At 34.1% G+C, this 13,947-nt stretch overlaps 1 protein-coding gene across 2 annotated transcripts; it reads left to right on the top strand.

Annotated features, from left to right (window-relative positions):
- Window positions 1-1,139: 1,139 nt before the first annotated feature.
- On the top strand, window positions 1,140-13,442 carry LOC109051715 (calcitonin gene-related peptide type 1 receptor-like). 2 transcript variants are annotated; one of them, XM_019069198.2, is made up of 13 exons: window positions 1,140-1,289; window positions 5,785-5,883; window positions 6,199-6,346; window positions 7,455-7,568; window positions 7,669-7,781; window positions 7,903-7,994; window positions 8,090-8,216; window positions 8,336-8,489; window positions 8,590-8,650; window positions 9,813-9,879; window positions 10,844-11,062; window positions 12,275-12,316; window positions 12,427-13,442. In XM_019069198.2, exons 2-13 carry the CDS (start codon window positions 5,833-5,835, stop codon window positions 12,643-12,645), a joined length of 1,407 nt encoding a protein of 468 aa, XP_018924743.1. In that variant the 5' UTR covers window positions 1,140-1,289; window positions 5,785-5,832; the 3' UTR covers window positions 12,646-13,442. The 2 variants fall into 2 exon arrangements, with proteins under 2 accessions (XP_018924743.1, XP_042610964.1); XM_042755030.1 differs by having other exon boundaries at window positions 7,699-7,781.
- The last annotated feature ends 505 nt before the right edge of the window (window positions 13,443-13,947 follow it).

Consider the following 13,947-nt stretch of genomic DNA (forward strand, 5'->3'; position numbering starts at 1 on the left):
ATTCAGTTTCCACAGATGAATTATAATCCTTCAATGTTCTAAAAGCCTTCATTAAAATTCTGACATTAATTTTCTCACCAAGACAGACATAAAGTGCAGATCACAGGGCCAGCAATAGCAAAAGTAGTACAAGGACGGTGAAGGTCTAGATCAGATTAAAACAAGCAGTATCCAAATATTGTTTTAGTACATTTAGTACACATGAAATGTTTTAGTACATTCATCAGTGTTCAGAATATACATATATATATATATATATATATATATATATATATATATATATATATATATATATATATATATATATATATATATATATATATATATATAAAATCTAGAAAATTGCATCAGTTTTGGTCTATAAGAATTCCTAAGGATTAGGCTGTGTATTGGTAAATGCCTGTTCTCCTTAATTAATGCATCAAGGGACTGTTTTACAGAATTTTTAATTATATTTGATCACATTTTAATAGGGTATTTCGAGATGTTAAATCATTTAACTAAAACTGTATTTTCATATTGCCTGAGGGGACTGTTGCATATTTTAATTGAATAAATCATTTTAGTAACCTAGAGACACTTTTTTCACCCTGCGCAAATGAGTTAGAAAGTTTGACCACCAATGGAAGCACTAGACAAAATGCAATTAAAGTTTTATAGAGAAATTTGTATGTGTCACATTTTTATGACATTAGACTAATCAGTTTGACTCTATCTCCCCGTGCAAATACTGTGAGCTATTTTTGCATTTGGTTTCTTTCAGTAGTCCTACTAAAACACGAGGAGGCGCTATAGTAGTAATAGTTTATTTCCACAAATCACACGACTATTTCCATGCTATAAATATGATGACTACTTTGTATGTAGTCTATTGTCTATCTTATTATCTGTCTATTTTGTCTCATATGCTTTGACCTTCGTTTAAATTAAAGTTAACTAAAGCACACATTTTTTTGGATTGGATAACATGATCTGTTTATTTATGCACGTATTCGTTCATCCTTTCATTATTTGTTTTTTACATTAGACTTTCCTTTAGATTAAATATGGGCACAGTCTAATCAAAGTCGCATTTAAATGGTGTCAGCGAGGCTGGAGACGGGACAGAACCAGAACGCTCGTTTGCAGTGTAACGGGACACTCAGTTGAGCTGTGTGTGTGATGTCACAGGAAACCCGTTACACACTGCTTTGCAGCTTCAGGGGCCTCAACTCATCACCGAGCACATCTCCCAGTACACACTACACACTACGTACTGCCGCAGCGGAGAACAGGACCGAGCTAACGAGGTAAGAGCGAGAATTTATTAAACTATGTCAGCATGTAGATGCATTGTTACGACGCGTATTTCTCGATCTTGGTTTCTAAATAAACTCACTGCGCACTTAAGTAAACTTTACCAGGCATCCTGCTGTGTCATATTGCTCAGAACTGAAATAGAAAACTTATTTAAGTCCATTTTCTTTTCTCAAATAATTAAATTCTATTAATTGCTGTTAGCGTGGTGAGTCGCTCTAAATTTGATGATTTGTTAATTTTGCTTGTTATTCAAGAACCTTTAAAACTTGAAAGGTTCCTGTACCAACTTAGACTAAATCACTTTTTTTTGTAGTAAAGACTGACAGTTATTGATCTCAGTTTGACTGAAATCTTTTAGTACATTCATCAGTGTTCAGAATGATTACATTTGCAATGACATTTAAACATTACACAAAAATTAAATGGTGAGTTTATATTACAATATTCTAAACAGTAGTGATAAACTGATGTTATTGCTTAATATTTCATATAACTGCCAGTATTTGGCCATTTTAAGGTTATTAGCATTAATTTGTCGAGTGAAGTGGTTGTTCTACCTAGTGTCTCTGCACATTTTCTTTCTTTTTTTCTTTCTTTTTAAACCATGATTAGTTTAAATATTGTGGAAAATATGTGTTTATTTACATATGGCAATAATTTGCTGCCATTAAATTATAATTCCCGGTATTACAGTCCTGGTGACACCGTAGATGCATGCCACTAAAAAAGAAAAATCCTTTTGAAAATTTTAAACTAATTAACAGTGATGTCTTTTAGTTGAACATTGAGGTTTGTAGCTGTGTAATGGATAATGGATCTCTTGAACATTTAAAGAACACGTGTTTTAAAAAAAGTCATGAAAGTCAATTAGATGGTTTGCAGGGTTCTGACCAATTATATTATTTTGACTTGTATTAAAACTTGGCATAGAGAACAACTGTTACTTAAATATAAATGTCGACTGCTTACAGATTTCACATTACATTTTAAGGACTTACATTTGTTATTGTGTTAATATGAAAGACTTACACACAAGCAAAACCTTTGTTTTGTTTTTTTGTTTGTTTTTTAAACTGCAGGAGATTTCAGCCTTTGAAATTTGACAGATATTGACAGAATGACAGAATGATTTCAGTTGAACAGTCTAACAGTTATCTCTGTGAGTGTGCACATTATTTCTGCTGGAAAGGAGGAAGGAAAGGAAAGGACGTGATGTGTGGCCAAGTATGGTGACCCATGCTTGGAATTTGTGCTCTGCATTTCACCCATCCAAGTGCACACACACAGCAGTGAGAAGTGAACAAACACTCACACACACCGTGAACACACACTCAGAGCAGTGGGCAGCCAATGCTGCAGCGCCCGGAGAGCAGTTGGGGATTTGGTGCCTTGCTCAAGGGTCTCACCTCATTCGTGTTATTGAGAGTGGAAGAGGGCGCTTTCTAACCATTAGGCCATGACTGCCCCCATGAATACAACTTTATGCTGTGTCACTTTAAGTGAAGCGTGGAAAAATTTGGTGTTATATCCATGGGTGTTTCCTAAACGGACGTGAGTTAAACTAACTGTCAGTGTGCTTCCTGATTTAAGATCTGGAGAGTGGCTTTTTGCAACCAGGCCCAGTAGAGAGAGTGACAGGAGAGAAAGGGAGGGAGGGTTTGGGTTTGAGAGAGAAGGGTTTCTGGGAAAGTCACATCTATAAACCACTCCTTTAGCTTCACAGGAAGGGCAATGGGTTATCATGTTTTAGCCCTCTGTTTTTCCACCAAATGCTGGGGTCATCCAATCATCCAAAACGTCTAGGAAAACACTTTATTTTCACATTCCTCTTAGAATGACATCTAAGTGATTTATGCTCACCACCAACACCTGAATGGCCAGATTTATAGCTGTTTTTCCTCTCTTTAAGTAGTTTTATGGAATGTTTTTTGTATTTCTTTCATCACATCTCTGTCTTTTTAATGTAGATTTATTGTAAACGCAGTCATCAAGAAAATGTTCGGCCGATTAAGAAATGTCATTCATCAAAGCACACTTAGTACATTCAAGCTGATAATTCATAGTCGTCTTTCTTTCTTTCTTTTTTTTTAACATATCTTGAGTTACCCTTACTATAACTTCTGCATTTCTGTCTGAACTTTAGTTCTCAAAGTATTCAATATACAAAGACAATATAACTATCTTGATATATTTTGGGCACCTGATAAATTATATGGATATGGTAGATACAAATTCATCTGTCCTGTGAAGTGGCATGAATTTTGCATAATGAATCATGCAATACAAATATTATATTATGTAGTATCTCAATAAATGGCTGTCTGTTGATCTCGAATGAAGTACAGAGAGTGGATCTGTCAGGGTTTGGAGCTTACAGGACTGAGTTCTTGTATTCATATAAATGCTGATGTCCCAGAGACACGGTGATTTACATTGCTTAGGCGAATATGTTTTGCAAAATGGAACAGAATTGGCTGAACTACAAAACTATTGTAGACACACTGGAGGATTGGTGATGATAATGTGAAGGTTACAGCCAGTGCAATTGATTAATATTTTCAAACAGGTTTCCAGAAAACTGTCTGACTGGACAAAGATCTGGCCCCAAACTCTTGTCATTGTTTGCACAAATGTTGCTATGTTGAGCTGGCTGGGATGTTCAAATCAAGCAATGTACCACAATGTTTACACTCTTCAGTAATGTATTCTACCAGTGTCTCAAAGTTATCTCTATGTATAAGGAGAGAGTAACAACGAAAATTACACTTACATGTGTTTTTATAAGAGTTTGTTTTCAGTCCTGGTCCTGGGGGCCAATGGCACAGCACATTTTGTATGTCTTTTTTACAGAATCTGACACACTGGATACTGTAGAAAGACATTCATAACATTCACTGAGCATGCAACTGCAACAGTTCTGGCTTGTGATTACATCAATTCAAGTGACATTTTAAACAAAATATTTCAGAAAAAGAATGTTTGGTTTCAATGAAAAACTGATATACAGCTCAAAATTCTTTCTTTTTGTTTGGTTGTCAAACTTAATGGAAACAGTTTATGAGGTTACTCTGCTTGGACACCAACTGGTCAATTTGAGGAGAATATACATTTTAATCAGTTGGTAATAAAAATGGCTAAAATGATGTAATCAATGTACAGTTCATGCCATTGTGGTTTAATTCAGTGGGTGCCCAAATGTATTTATTTATTTTTTATGATATCAGAGGGTGGCTTCCATACCTACCTACTCTATCCCTATTAACCGTCTTTTTTCTCTTAAATATTCTCCATGATCTGATCTGTAATATCTGAAATGAACAAGAGAAATGAAAAAAGAATATATATATTTTTTATGTAATTAGTCATGTTACCAAACAGAACATGCATGTGCCTGATGTTCCTAATGCACCTTCTCATGTAATTCAGTTTCATGTTTTTAAATCAGATAGAGCAATGTGTACTGTATATGTAATACATTTATCATTATTTATGAAGCAAAATACTGGTATTATTACAGTAGTACAAGATAAAAAAAAACCTATACAGAAATTTCTTCAAAAGTTGCCATTATTGCCATTTTGCATCGAGAAATATTTCCTGTCCAAATGGAAGTTATAAAAAAAAACACACGTTCGCTAATTCACTTTGTCTGGACTTCTGGGAAGCATGTTCATTTTTGAGACTAAAGACAAATCCAAATGGATAATTTTCCACATATGAGTCTAGTCATGTGGTTTTGGGTCCCCATCCAAGCAGGAAATGTTTGGAGGCCGAACAAAAGAATCACATGACGTTTCAGCCCCTTGGCCATGGCCATACCGACAGGTATTAATTTAAAAAGGAAATAACAACAGAATCAAGGCAGATGTTAAAGATGTTTTGGAATGCTCTGATAGTTCCACATGGAACACCATAAAAAGAATAAACCGGGGTTGTGTATAATCAAACTGTAGTCCAGGATGTCATAAAACATTAGCATGTAAAAATAGTGAATACTTTTTTTGCAAGCAACTTTATTGTGGCTAAAACAGATCTTCCTATGCTTTGAAACTGATTTATGATGTTATCTATCAAGCGAGCCAAAACAGCCACGGTGAACCGTGTAATGCATGTTTAATGATGCCTTCTTGCCTTTTGTGTTTCGATTATCGGCACCCTGATGGACTGAACTTTCATGTAAAGCAGGCTTTGATTCTACCCTCTTTTCCAACTTAACAACAGCAATGTTACCGCACTCCTGGGAGCGACAGTAGGTCGACAGTTCACCTGGCTCCAGTGGCTTGTTTTCTTGGAACCGGGAATTTACTGTCAGCTTGACAAAAATAACCATCAGAAATCCTTTAGGGAAATCCCTAATTTCATGTTTTCATTGTAGCTCACCTACACTCTTTGTTCAGCTTAACAATTAACCTAAATTTATTAGCAAGGTGTCTGGTCCTCACTCAGTACTTTTGATGTAAAATAGATTACTCTGTTTGCTTTCAGCGGAAGCATTCAGATCATTTGGATACACGAAAGCCGAACACTGGAGCCATGTTTGGATGCTGGATTACCTCATTTCTCTTTCTGTTGGCTACCTCTGAGGTATTTGTTTGTCATAAACAATTTTAGACAAAAGTTATACACAGATTTACATAATTTTATTGGGTTAACTTTTCTAGCTAGCTATTTATTGTAAAATAATTCATCATTAACTCAAGTGTAACGAAACAAACTGATCCATGAAAAGTTTTAAGTAATCAACAAACAAACAGTAATTTGAGTGTGCATTTGCAGCTGTTATGCAATTCAAAGGTCCTGGACAGACAAACAAATATTTGTTTTCTAAAGTTTATGTATCTGCCATTTTTGACGTTCATCATCTAATGTCAATCTTTTGTTTTTCATATTTTTGAATAGTTTTTTGTGGTGGTCCTCTCAGAAAACAACACTGGAGGTACGGCACAAAAGAAAGGCCATGAAATGGACATCACTCGTCACAATATTTTGACCGCCCAGTTTGAATGTTACCAGAAGATTATGAAAGACACTAATCACAACAGAACAGGTGAGAGAGGTTCATACTTCACTTGACTCTGAGTAATAGCTATAAACTACAACTCAGTCCGTCTTTTGCTCTTATGAATATTAGGGGGCATGGACCGAATCGTATGATGTTTTGTCACATCATCCTGGAACTTAAAGGAAGGCTCTTAAATAAACAGATGATTAATTGGAAACATTCTGTTGGGTGTGTCCTACAACATGCATTTGTTCATCTACAGAAGCTCAACATCAGCTGTCTGGCCTCTGAATTAAGATTCATTGCTGTCTACGAGACACAAGTTACATTTAAAGGATGGTGATTAAAGCTTGACAAGGGGAGGCGGATGTTCTGTAACAGCTGTTAAAAGCTGTTTGGCAGCGCCCCCCAAAACTGAGGATCCATTTGCAACTCACTAGAATCATACAACATTCATAGAGTGCAACAGTGTCCAACAACATTTTCTGGACATGGTTTCCGTTCATTTTTCCCATAGGGATTTAAAAAAAAAGTCTTCATTAAAGAGCCACAAACCAATGCAGCTAGCTATAAGGTGAATCACAGCATTACAGACTTTGAATGAAGCAAAAAAGACTTTGTAGTGTGAGCGTGTGTATAAACAATATAGTTTACCTTTATTGCAAAATATGCATATATTTAGAAATATTTAAGTAGTTGAGAGTGTGGTGTTACATGGGAGTGGGAACTTTTGGCGCGATCTGCTCACCACGACTCTCTTATCGATGGAATTTTCTTTACAGTATCATGGGTAATGTAGTTTACACCAGAAAAAAATGCTGTGAAACATGATTCTAGGTTGATGATAGGTTGAAAAAATGCAAACTGATGGCTTAAAAAAAAGTATATTCCATTGACAACCTCAGAGATCACAGTAAAGTATATCTGTCTTTAAGGGTCAAGTTATTGTTAAAAATAACTTTACCTATGGAGAAAATGAATGGAATATTTACTTCCGGAATCCAACTGCTGCACTCTACACTCTTACAGCAGTCTTGTCTGAAAGGAGGTTGCCAAATGTAGACACCTGTTTTACAGGCATGGTTTAAGAAAGACCAAGACTACAAGTTCCAAGTTTTTATGTTATTAATAACTGCAAATAACTCTATTGCAGATGGCTCTATGTGTAAACGAACCTGGGATGGATGGATGTGCTGGGACGATTTGGAAGCAGGAATCACTTCAGCTCAGCACTGTCCAGGCTACTTTAATGATTTTGACACCTCAGGTGAGTCGCATGTTAGATTTTCTTTTTTTCTTGCCCATTGAATGAAGGTTGCTTAATACTTTATATAAAAGCCTGACTAATCCAAATTGTGTTTTATCAGAAATGGTAACGAAGATTTGTACTGATTCAGGCCACTGGTTCGTACACCCAGAGAGTAACAGAACATGGACAAATTACACGGGCTGTACACATAAGTCTAATGATCACAAAAGGGTGAGCTCTAATTTAGGACTCGTGGTCCATTCTATCTACACTTTGCTTCACATAACTTTTGTTTTTGTTCATATGGTAAGTTTTGTATATCTATCCTCCTGTTTTCTTTCCTCCTTTTCAGACAGCAATTAATCTCTACTACTTGGCTTTGATTGGTCATGGATTGTCGCTGATATCTTTGTTTACTTCTCTGGGGATATTTTTCTATTTTAAGTAAGTAATGTGGAAAAAAACCTTGTCGTCATATCATATAAACATACCTCCCTTTCCACTCAGTCTAATATAGTTTTCTGTTTTCTTCCACTCAGGAGCTTAAGTTGTCAAAGGATAACTCTGCACAAGAATATGTTCTTCTCTTTTGTGCTAAACTCGGTTATAACCATCATCTTTTTCACTTGTGTTGCAAACAACCAAGAAGTAACTCAAGCCAACCCAGTAAGTGTACAGTACAGTAAGAATAGTGGGCTCTCATGTCACGCACAATATGACCAGGAATGTGTATTAAGAAAGTGAACAGGGTCATTTTGATTTGGCATTGATGTTTTCTCTCCCAGGTGAGCTGTAAAGTGTCCGTGTTCATCCATCAATATCTCCTGGGCTGTAACTACTTCTGGATGTTGTGTGAGGGAATCTACCTGCACACGCTCATTGTGGTGGCAGTGTTTGCTGAGAAACAGCACCTCATGTGGTATTACTTCCTAGGATGGGGTATGTTTTTAAAATTGCCTCGCTGAAATGCACCAAAATAAAGCAGCTTTCTTTTTTCTGCTCACATTTAGTAATTTCATTCTTTTCAAATGTTTTCCAGGCTTCCCGTTAATACCTGCATTCATCCATGCAATATCCCGAAGTTATTACTACAATGACAAGTGAGTTAAAACGAATAGGAAATTAAGAATTCTGATCCTGCTTAGTGATTCTGGTTCTATAATGATTCCAGTAACATTTCTTTTGAGGAAGCATCCCTCCTCTTCATAAGTGATCATAGTTATATACTGAGCAACAGTACCTTTTTTATATTACTGTTAAAAAAATGCTTATTTTTTAAAGTTTTAACCGTATTATTTTGAGAGCATATTTTAATGTTATATATTAATGTTGAATGTTAAATATACAGTGTGTATATATATATACACTACCAAATATTTTGGAATTATTACGATTTTTTAAAGAAGTCTTTTGGAAGGCGTCTTTTACTCTCATAAGGGCTGCGTGTATTTGGTGAAAACAGTAAAAACTGTAATATTGTTAAATATTATTACAATTTAAAATAACGGTTTTCTATTTTACTATTTAAGAATGTAAGTTATTTCTATGATGACAAAGCTGAATTCAACCATTCATTCAGTCTTCATTTTAATATGCTGATTTAATGCTCAGGATTTATTATTATTAATATTTTCATGTGATACACTAGCATTCAAAGGTATTTGGTAATTAAATGGATATTTAAATTCATTTTTAAAAAAGAGAAATAGATTTTTTTTCATCAAAGAAGCATTTCAATTGCTCAAAAGTGACAGTAAATAATTTTATAATTTTACTGTAAATAATGTTTGTTTGAAAAAAAAAATATTTTCAACATTGATAATTACTGTTATTCCTATATTTTTTAATAAATAAATGAGATTTCTTTCATTCAACATTAAAAATGATGAATTATTTCAACTTTTTTACCCTTAAAGTATATTTCTTTCTGTCAAATTTAAATTTTCATTTTTTTTTTAATTCCGACTGCACAAAAAAATCTCATTTCTTATGCTGTAGATTGTAGCTAATAAACACTGTTAGAGCATTGTAGTTCCATGGAACCAATTTTAAAAACTGAATTAGTTCTCAATTTCAAAAAAAAATATGTTCAGTTCATCCCAGCTTCTGTCAGGACACTGGAATACAGTGACCAGGCAGAGTCTCTGCAGAATATCTTGTGAAATCATAGCAGTGATGTCACCGAACATTTAACAAAGTGTTCATGCGTTCATTGGTTCTGCTTTCCGTAAATCAGAACTTTTCTTACACTTTTGTCCACAGCTGTTGGATAAGCTCGAACACTTCTCTGCTCTACATTATTCATGGTCCCATCTGTGCAGCCCTGTTGGTAAGCCTTTTTTCTTTTTCTAGTCTTATTGTCTTTTACTATTTCATTTTCTCACACTTTATCTCTCTTGATTATCTTCTACCCACCTTTGGAAATGTATCTGCATGATCTTGATTAAAAAAAAAACATCTTAAGCTCTGGCGGTTTTAATCAAAGTGCCGGGTTCTCTTTGTTGTTTCTGTTGAGGTCAGTTCTAAATAGGAATGAATTTCAATGCAGCCCATAAAAGCATGTAATGAACACATGCTCAGTATCAAATGAATCTTGGACTGACTTCTGCAGTGCTGCAATTGCCAGTTTAAAACTTATTTTGTGTCATTATACAAAGTTATTGCTGTTTACAAGAATATTTATACTTTCAGAATTGGTTGATGGCAGATATCCAACCAATACTCACAGGAAACCGTAACCGTTTTACGAGGTGGCGATTTCATTTGTACGATGTGAATCATACAGAAATAAATGATTTTTAGAAAAAAAGTAAGCATTAGGGTCCACCCCTACTGGGATGTAAGCAGATTGTATGAAAATGTATGGATAAAATCATACAAATTCATATGAATTATAAATATAAAATACTGGCAAATGGCCATGAGACTGTGCTGGAATATCACAATCGCAATATAATAACCGAATCTTAAACTATTTGGTCCACCACCAGTCATGAATATATGGTTATATCCGTGGCTGTTTATATGACAATTTACAGGTATTTTGATAGCCTTGTCTATCTGAATATGTATTTCCAGGTAACATAACATAATCCAAACTTTAGAATTTACCTTTTAATCCATTTTTGAATGTACAGTGGGGTGCAAAAGACATTTTTTATTAACATTTCAAAAAATGTAGAAAGAAATATGTGGCATAACAGTGTGTCTTTACTAGTTTTGGTTTAGAAGTAATGCAATGCATTCCTTTCTTTCTGTATAGTTGATTTTTTTTCTCTGCTTGGTTTCCACAGGTTAACCTCTTCTTCCTTTTAAACATTGTGAGAGTGTTGATCACTAAGCTGAAGGTGACCCACCAGGCAGAATCCAGTCTGTACATGAGGGCCGTCAGGGCCACCTTAATCCTGGTACCTCTGCTGGGCATTCAGTACATACTGCTGCCCTACAAACCCGACGGACGGCTCACCTCTGAGATATTTATTCATACAATGACCATACTTATGAATTACCAGGTAAGTGCTGTTGACAAGAGCATTTATTAAAAAAATAAAACTGCAAATAAATAAATCAACTTGGACTATAAATATACATATTTGAAACTTTAATTAATTAATGTTGAAATATGTAGTTAAATGTAACAATAAAATAAGTTATTAAAACCTCATTTTTATATACATCTTGCATTAAATTGCATAGATCAAAGACTTAATTTATCAACATTAAATTAAACCACATACATGCATTTTTTAATCACTTGGTGAATGAAAAAAGAGATACAATTTTTAAATACTTTTTATAAAATGGATAGTTCCGGTCCTCGATTCTGATTGGCTGAGCCGCGTTCGAAGCTGTTGTAAATTACACTACAAGCATACACCTTTGTTTATTTCTGTGCATTGCTCGGCAACCACTTTGTTGGAACCAAAATTGTTTCTGAGAAACTACGTTGTCTGGTGGAAGAATACTGTTTTTATTTACTCCGCTTCGCGTCGTGCCAAACAACACCCCTTAGCTGTTATAAATTCACTGTAAACTACAGCTTCTTCGGGCTTATTGCTTAAAAAAACATAATTAAAATGTATACATTTAAATTATAATAAAAAATATTTAAACATTGCAAATTATGTATTAATGATATATTAGTTCGATTTAACTGAATTTTAAATAATTGATAAAACAATTTAATCTCAGTTAAGTCTATTAGATTTTATTTAAATATTTAAATCTTATTGTATTTAAATGAGTGTTGTTAAATCGAATAATCATGATTAATCACATCCAAAATATATAAATAGCCACACACATATGTATATATTTATGAAATATTTACATGTATATAAGTATTCATAATTAGATATGATTTGTTATACATAAAGATAAATATATGTTACATATATTTCTTTAATATATACATGTATGTGTGTGTATTTATATATACATGAAAATATACATAGTACACACATATATTATGTAAACACAAACTTTTATTTTGGATGCGATTAATCATGATTAATCGATTTGACAGCACTCATTTAAATCTATTGTTAACATTTTTTGTTGATGTGAAAAGTGATTTAGTTATATTTTTATTTTTTAATTAACATTAATAATTGTTTCCTTTTTCATTTTATATTTTAATGTGACACACTCCTCCATACACATTGGTTTACACTAGAAAAAAACAGTAACTTTGAAGCTTATAAAATAATCTTTTTTTTACACAGGGCCTTTTGGTTGCCACTATATTTTGCTTTTTCAATAGCGAGGTAAGCAATTTCAGTGCATTCATAATTGTTAATGTTTTCTTTACATGTAGATCAAAACATAAAGATGTTTGTCATTATACTTACTATCAATCTGTATCTTGTTTGTTTAGGTGCAAGGTGTGTTACGAAGGCACTGGAACCAGTACCGCATCCAGTTTGGCAGCACAATTGCGAACACTGAGGCCCTGCGTTCTGCATCCTTCACGGCCTCCTCCATGACAGAGGTCCATCGATGTTACAGCATCGACAGCCACATGGAGACTCTAAACGGAAAGAGTTTTCACAATCTGGAGACCACCATTCTCCGATCAGACAACTTGTACATGTGAGAGACTCTAACTCTTTGACCCTTGGGAGAACAGCCCCATGGAGAGGACCACTGACTGAGATGTGTGTGAGAAGAGGCCTACTGGACATACATCTGGTTACTTTGGACTACAGGCACCCAGAAGACTTTCCTGTTTCATAGAGGCCTTAGTTATCTCATGTTTTCTGGATGGGAACTGGAGAAAATACTGTATTGTATATGGAATATTAAAGCCACGTGAATCTTTTCCATGATGATCCAGTGGAACACTTTGGAGAACATCACACATTGTCAGTCTTTCAGATTTCTTTATTGAAATGGAGGTGTTCAGTGGGTGAACCTATGAACTGAGGATCACACCCTAATGAAGCTTTTTCTTTATGGCACTGTGTTGTTTTAGTGACGGTTGAGCCACAGTGATGTATTGGATGATGGATTCCACATCTATGGATCTATGGAATATTCTGGCTCAAAGAACCTGTAGTAGAAGAAAGGAATAAACAATGAAAGAGACAAAATCACTATGACGTGATTCCAGAAGATACTGATGACCTTGTCCTGCTCTTTTTGTTCATCCTGAACTTAATCTTGTTATCAGTTATGTGATTCATTTGTGACCCTGGACCATAAAACCAGTCTTAAGTAGCATGGGTATATTTGTAGTAATAGCCAAAAGTACATTGTAAGGGTCAAGATGATCGATTTTTCTTTTATGCCAAAAATCATTAGTATATTAAGTAAAGATCTTGTTCCATGAAGATATTTCATAAATTTCATACCGTAAATATATCAAAACTTTTTTTTATTAGTAATATACATTGCTAAGAACTTCATTTGGACAACTTTAAAGGCGATTTTCTCAATATTCAGATTTTTTTGCACCCTCAGATTCCAGATATTCAAATAGCTGTATCTCGGCCAAATATTTTTTTTTCTTTACTTTAAAACCATTTAATCAGCTTTATGATGTTTTATTATTATGTTGTTAGAATTGTTGATTATTAAGATTTTTTTGTGGTGGGTGGTATTTTTTTTTTTGTTTTTATCCACATACAGGGCAATATTGACAATATATTCAATGTATGCGAAATGTTTTATTGTCTCGTAGGAGTACTAAGTTTTTATATATAGGTATATATATACGGTAGGTATATATTATATTATATATATATATATATATATATATATATATATATATATAGATATATATATATATATATAGATACTTTGATTAAAGAAACCAAAACAGAATAGAGTTACTGTCATCAGAAACTATAGTCACTGTCAACATACATTCCCCTGCTAAAAGACTAGTAGATCATGG

This window comes from Cyprinus carpio, unplaced genomic scaffold (assembly GCF_018340385.1).
Source record: "Cyprinus carpio isolate SPL01 unplaced genomic scaffold, ASM1834038v1 S000006627, whole genome shotgun sequence".
NCBI classification, from domain to species: Eukaryota; Metazoa; Chordata; class Actinopteri; order Cypriniformes; family Cyprinidae; genus Cyprinus; species Cyprinus carpio.

Bases quoted from the DNA above. Each gene is read 5' to 3' on its own strand.
- LOC109051715 (XM_019069198.2), top strand. From the start codon at position 5,833: ATGTTTGGATGCTGGATTACCTCATTTCTCTTTCTGTTGGCTACCTCT. The intron at 7,782-7,902 runs GTGAGCTCTAAT...CCTCCTTTTCAG, and splicing joins AGTCTAATGATCACAAAAGG to ACAGCAATTAATCTCTACTA. The intron at 11,063-12,274 runs GTAAGTGCTGTT...TTTTTTACACAG, and splicing joins CCATACTTATGAATTACCAG to GGCCTTTTGGTTGCCACTAT.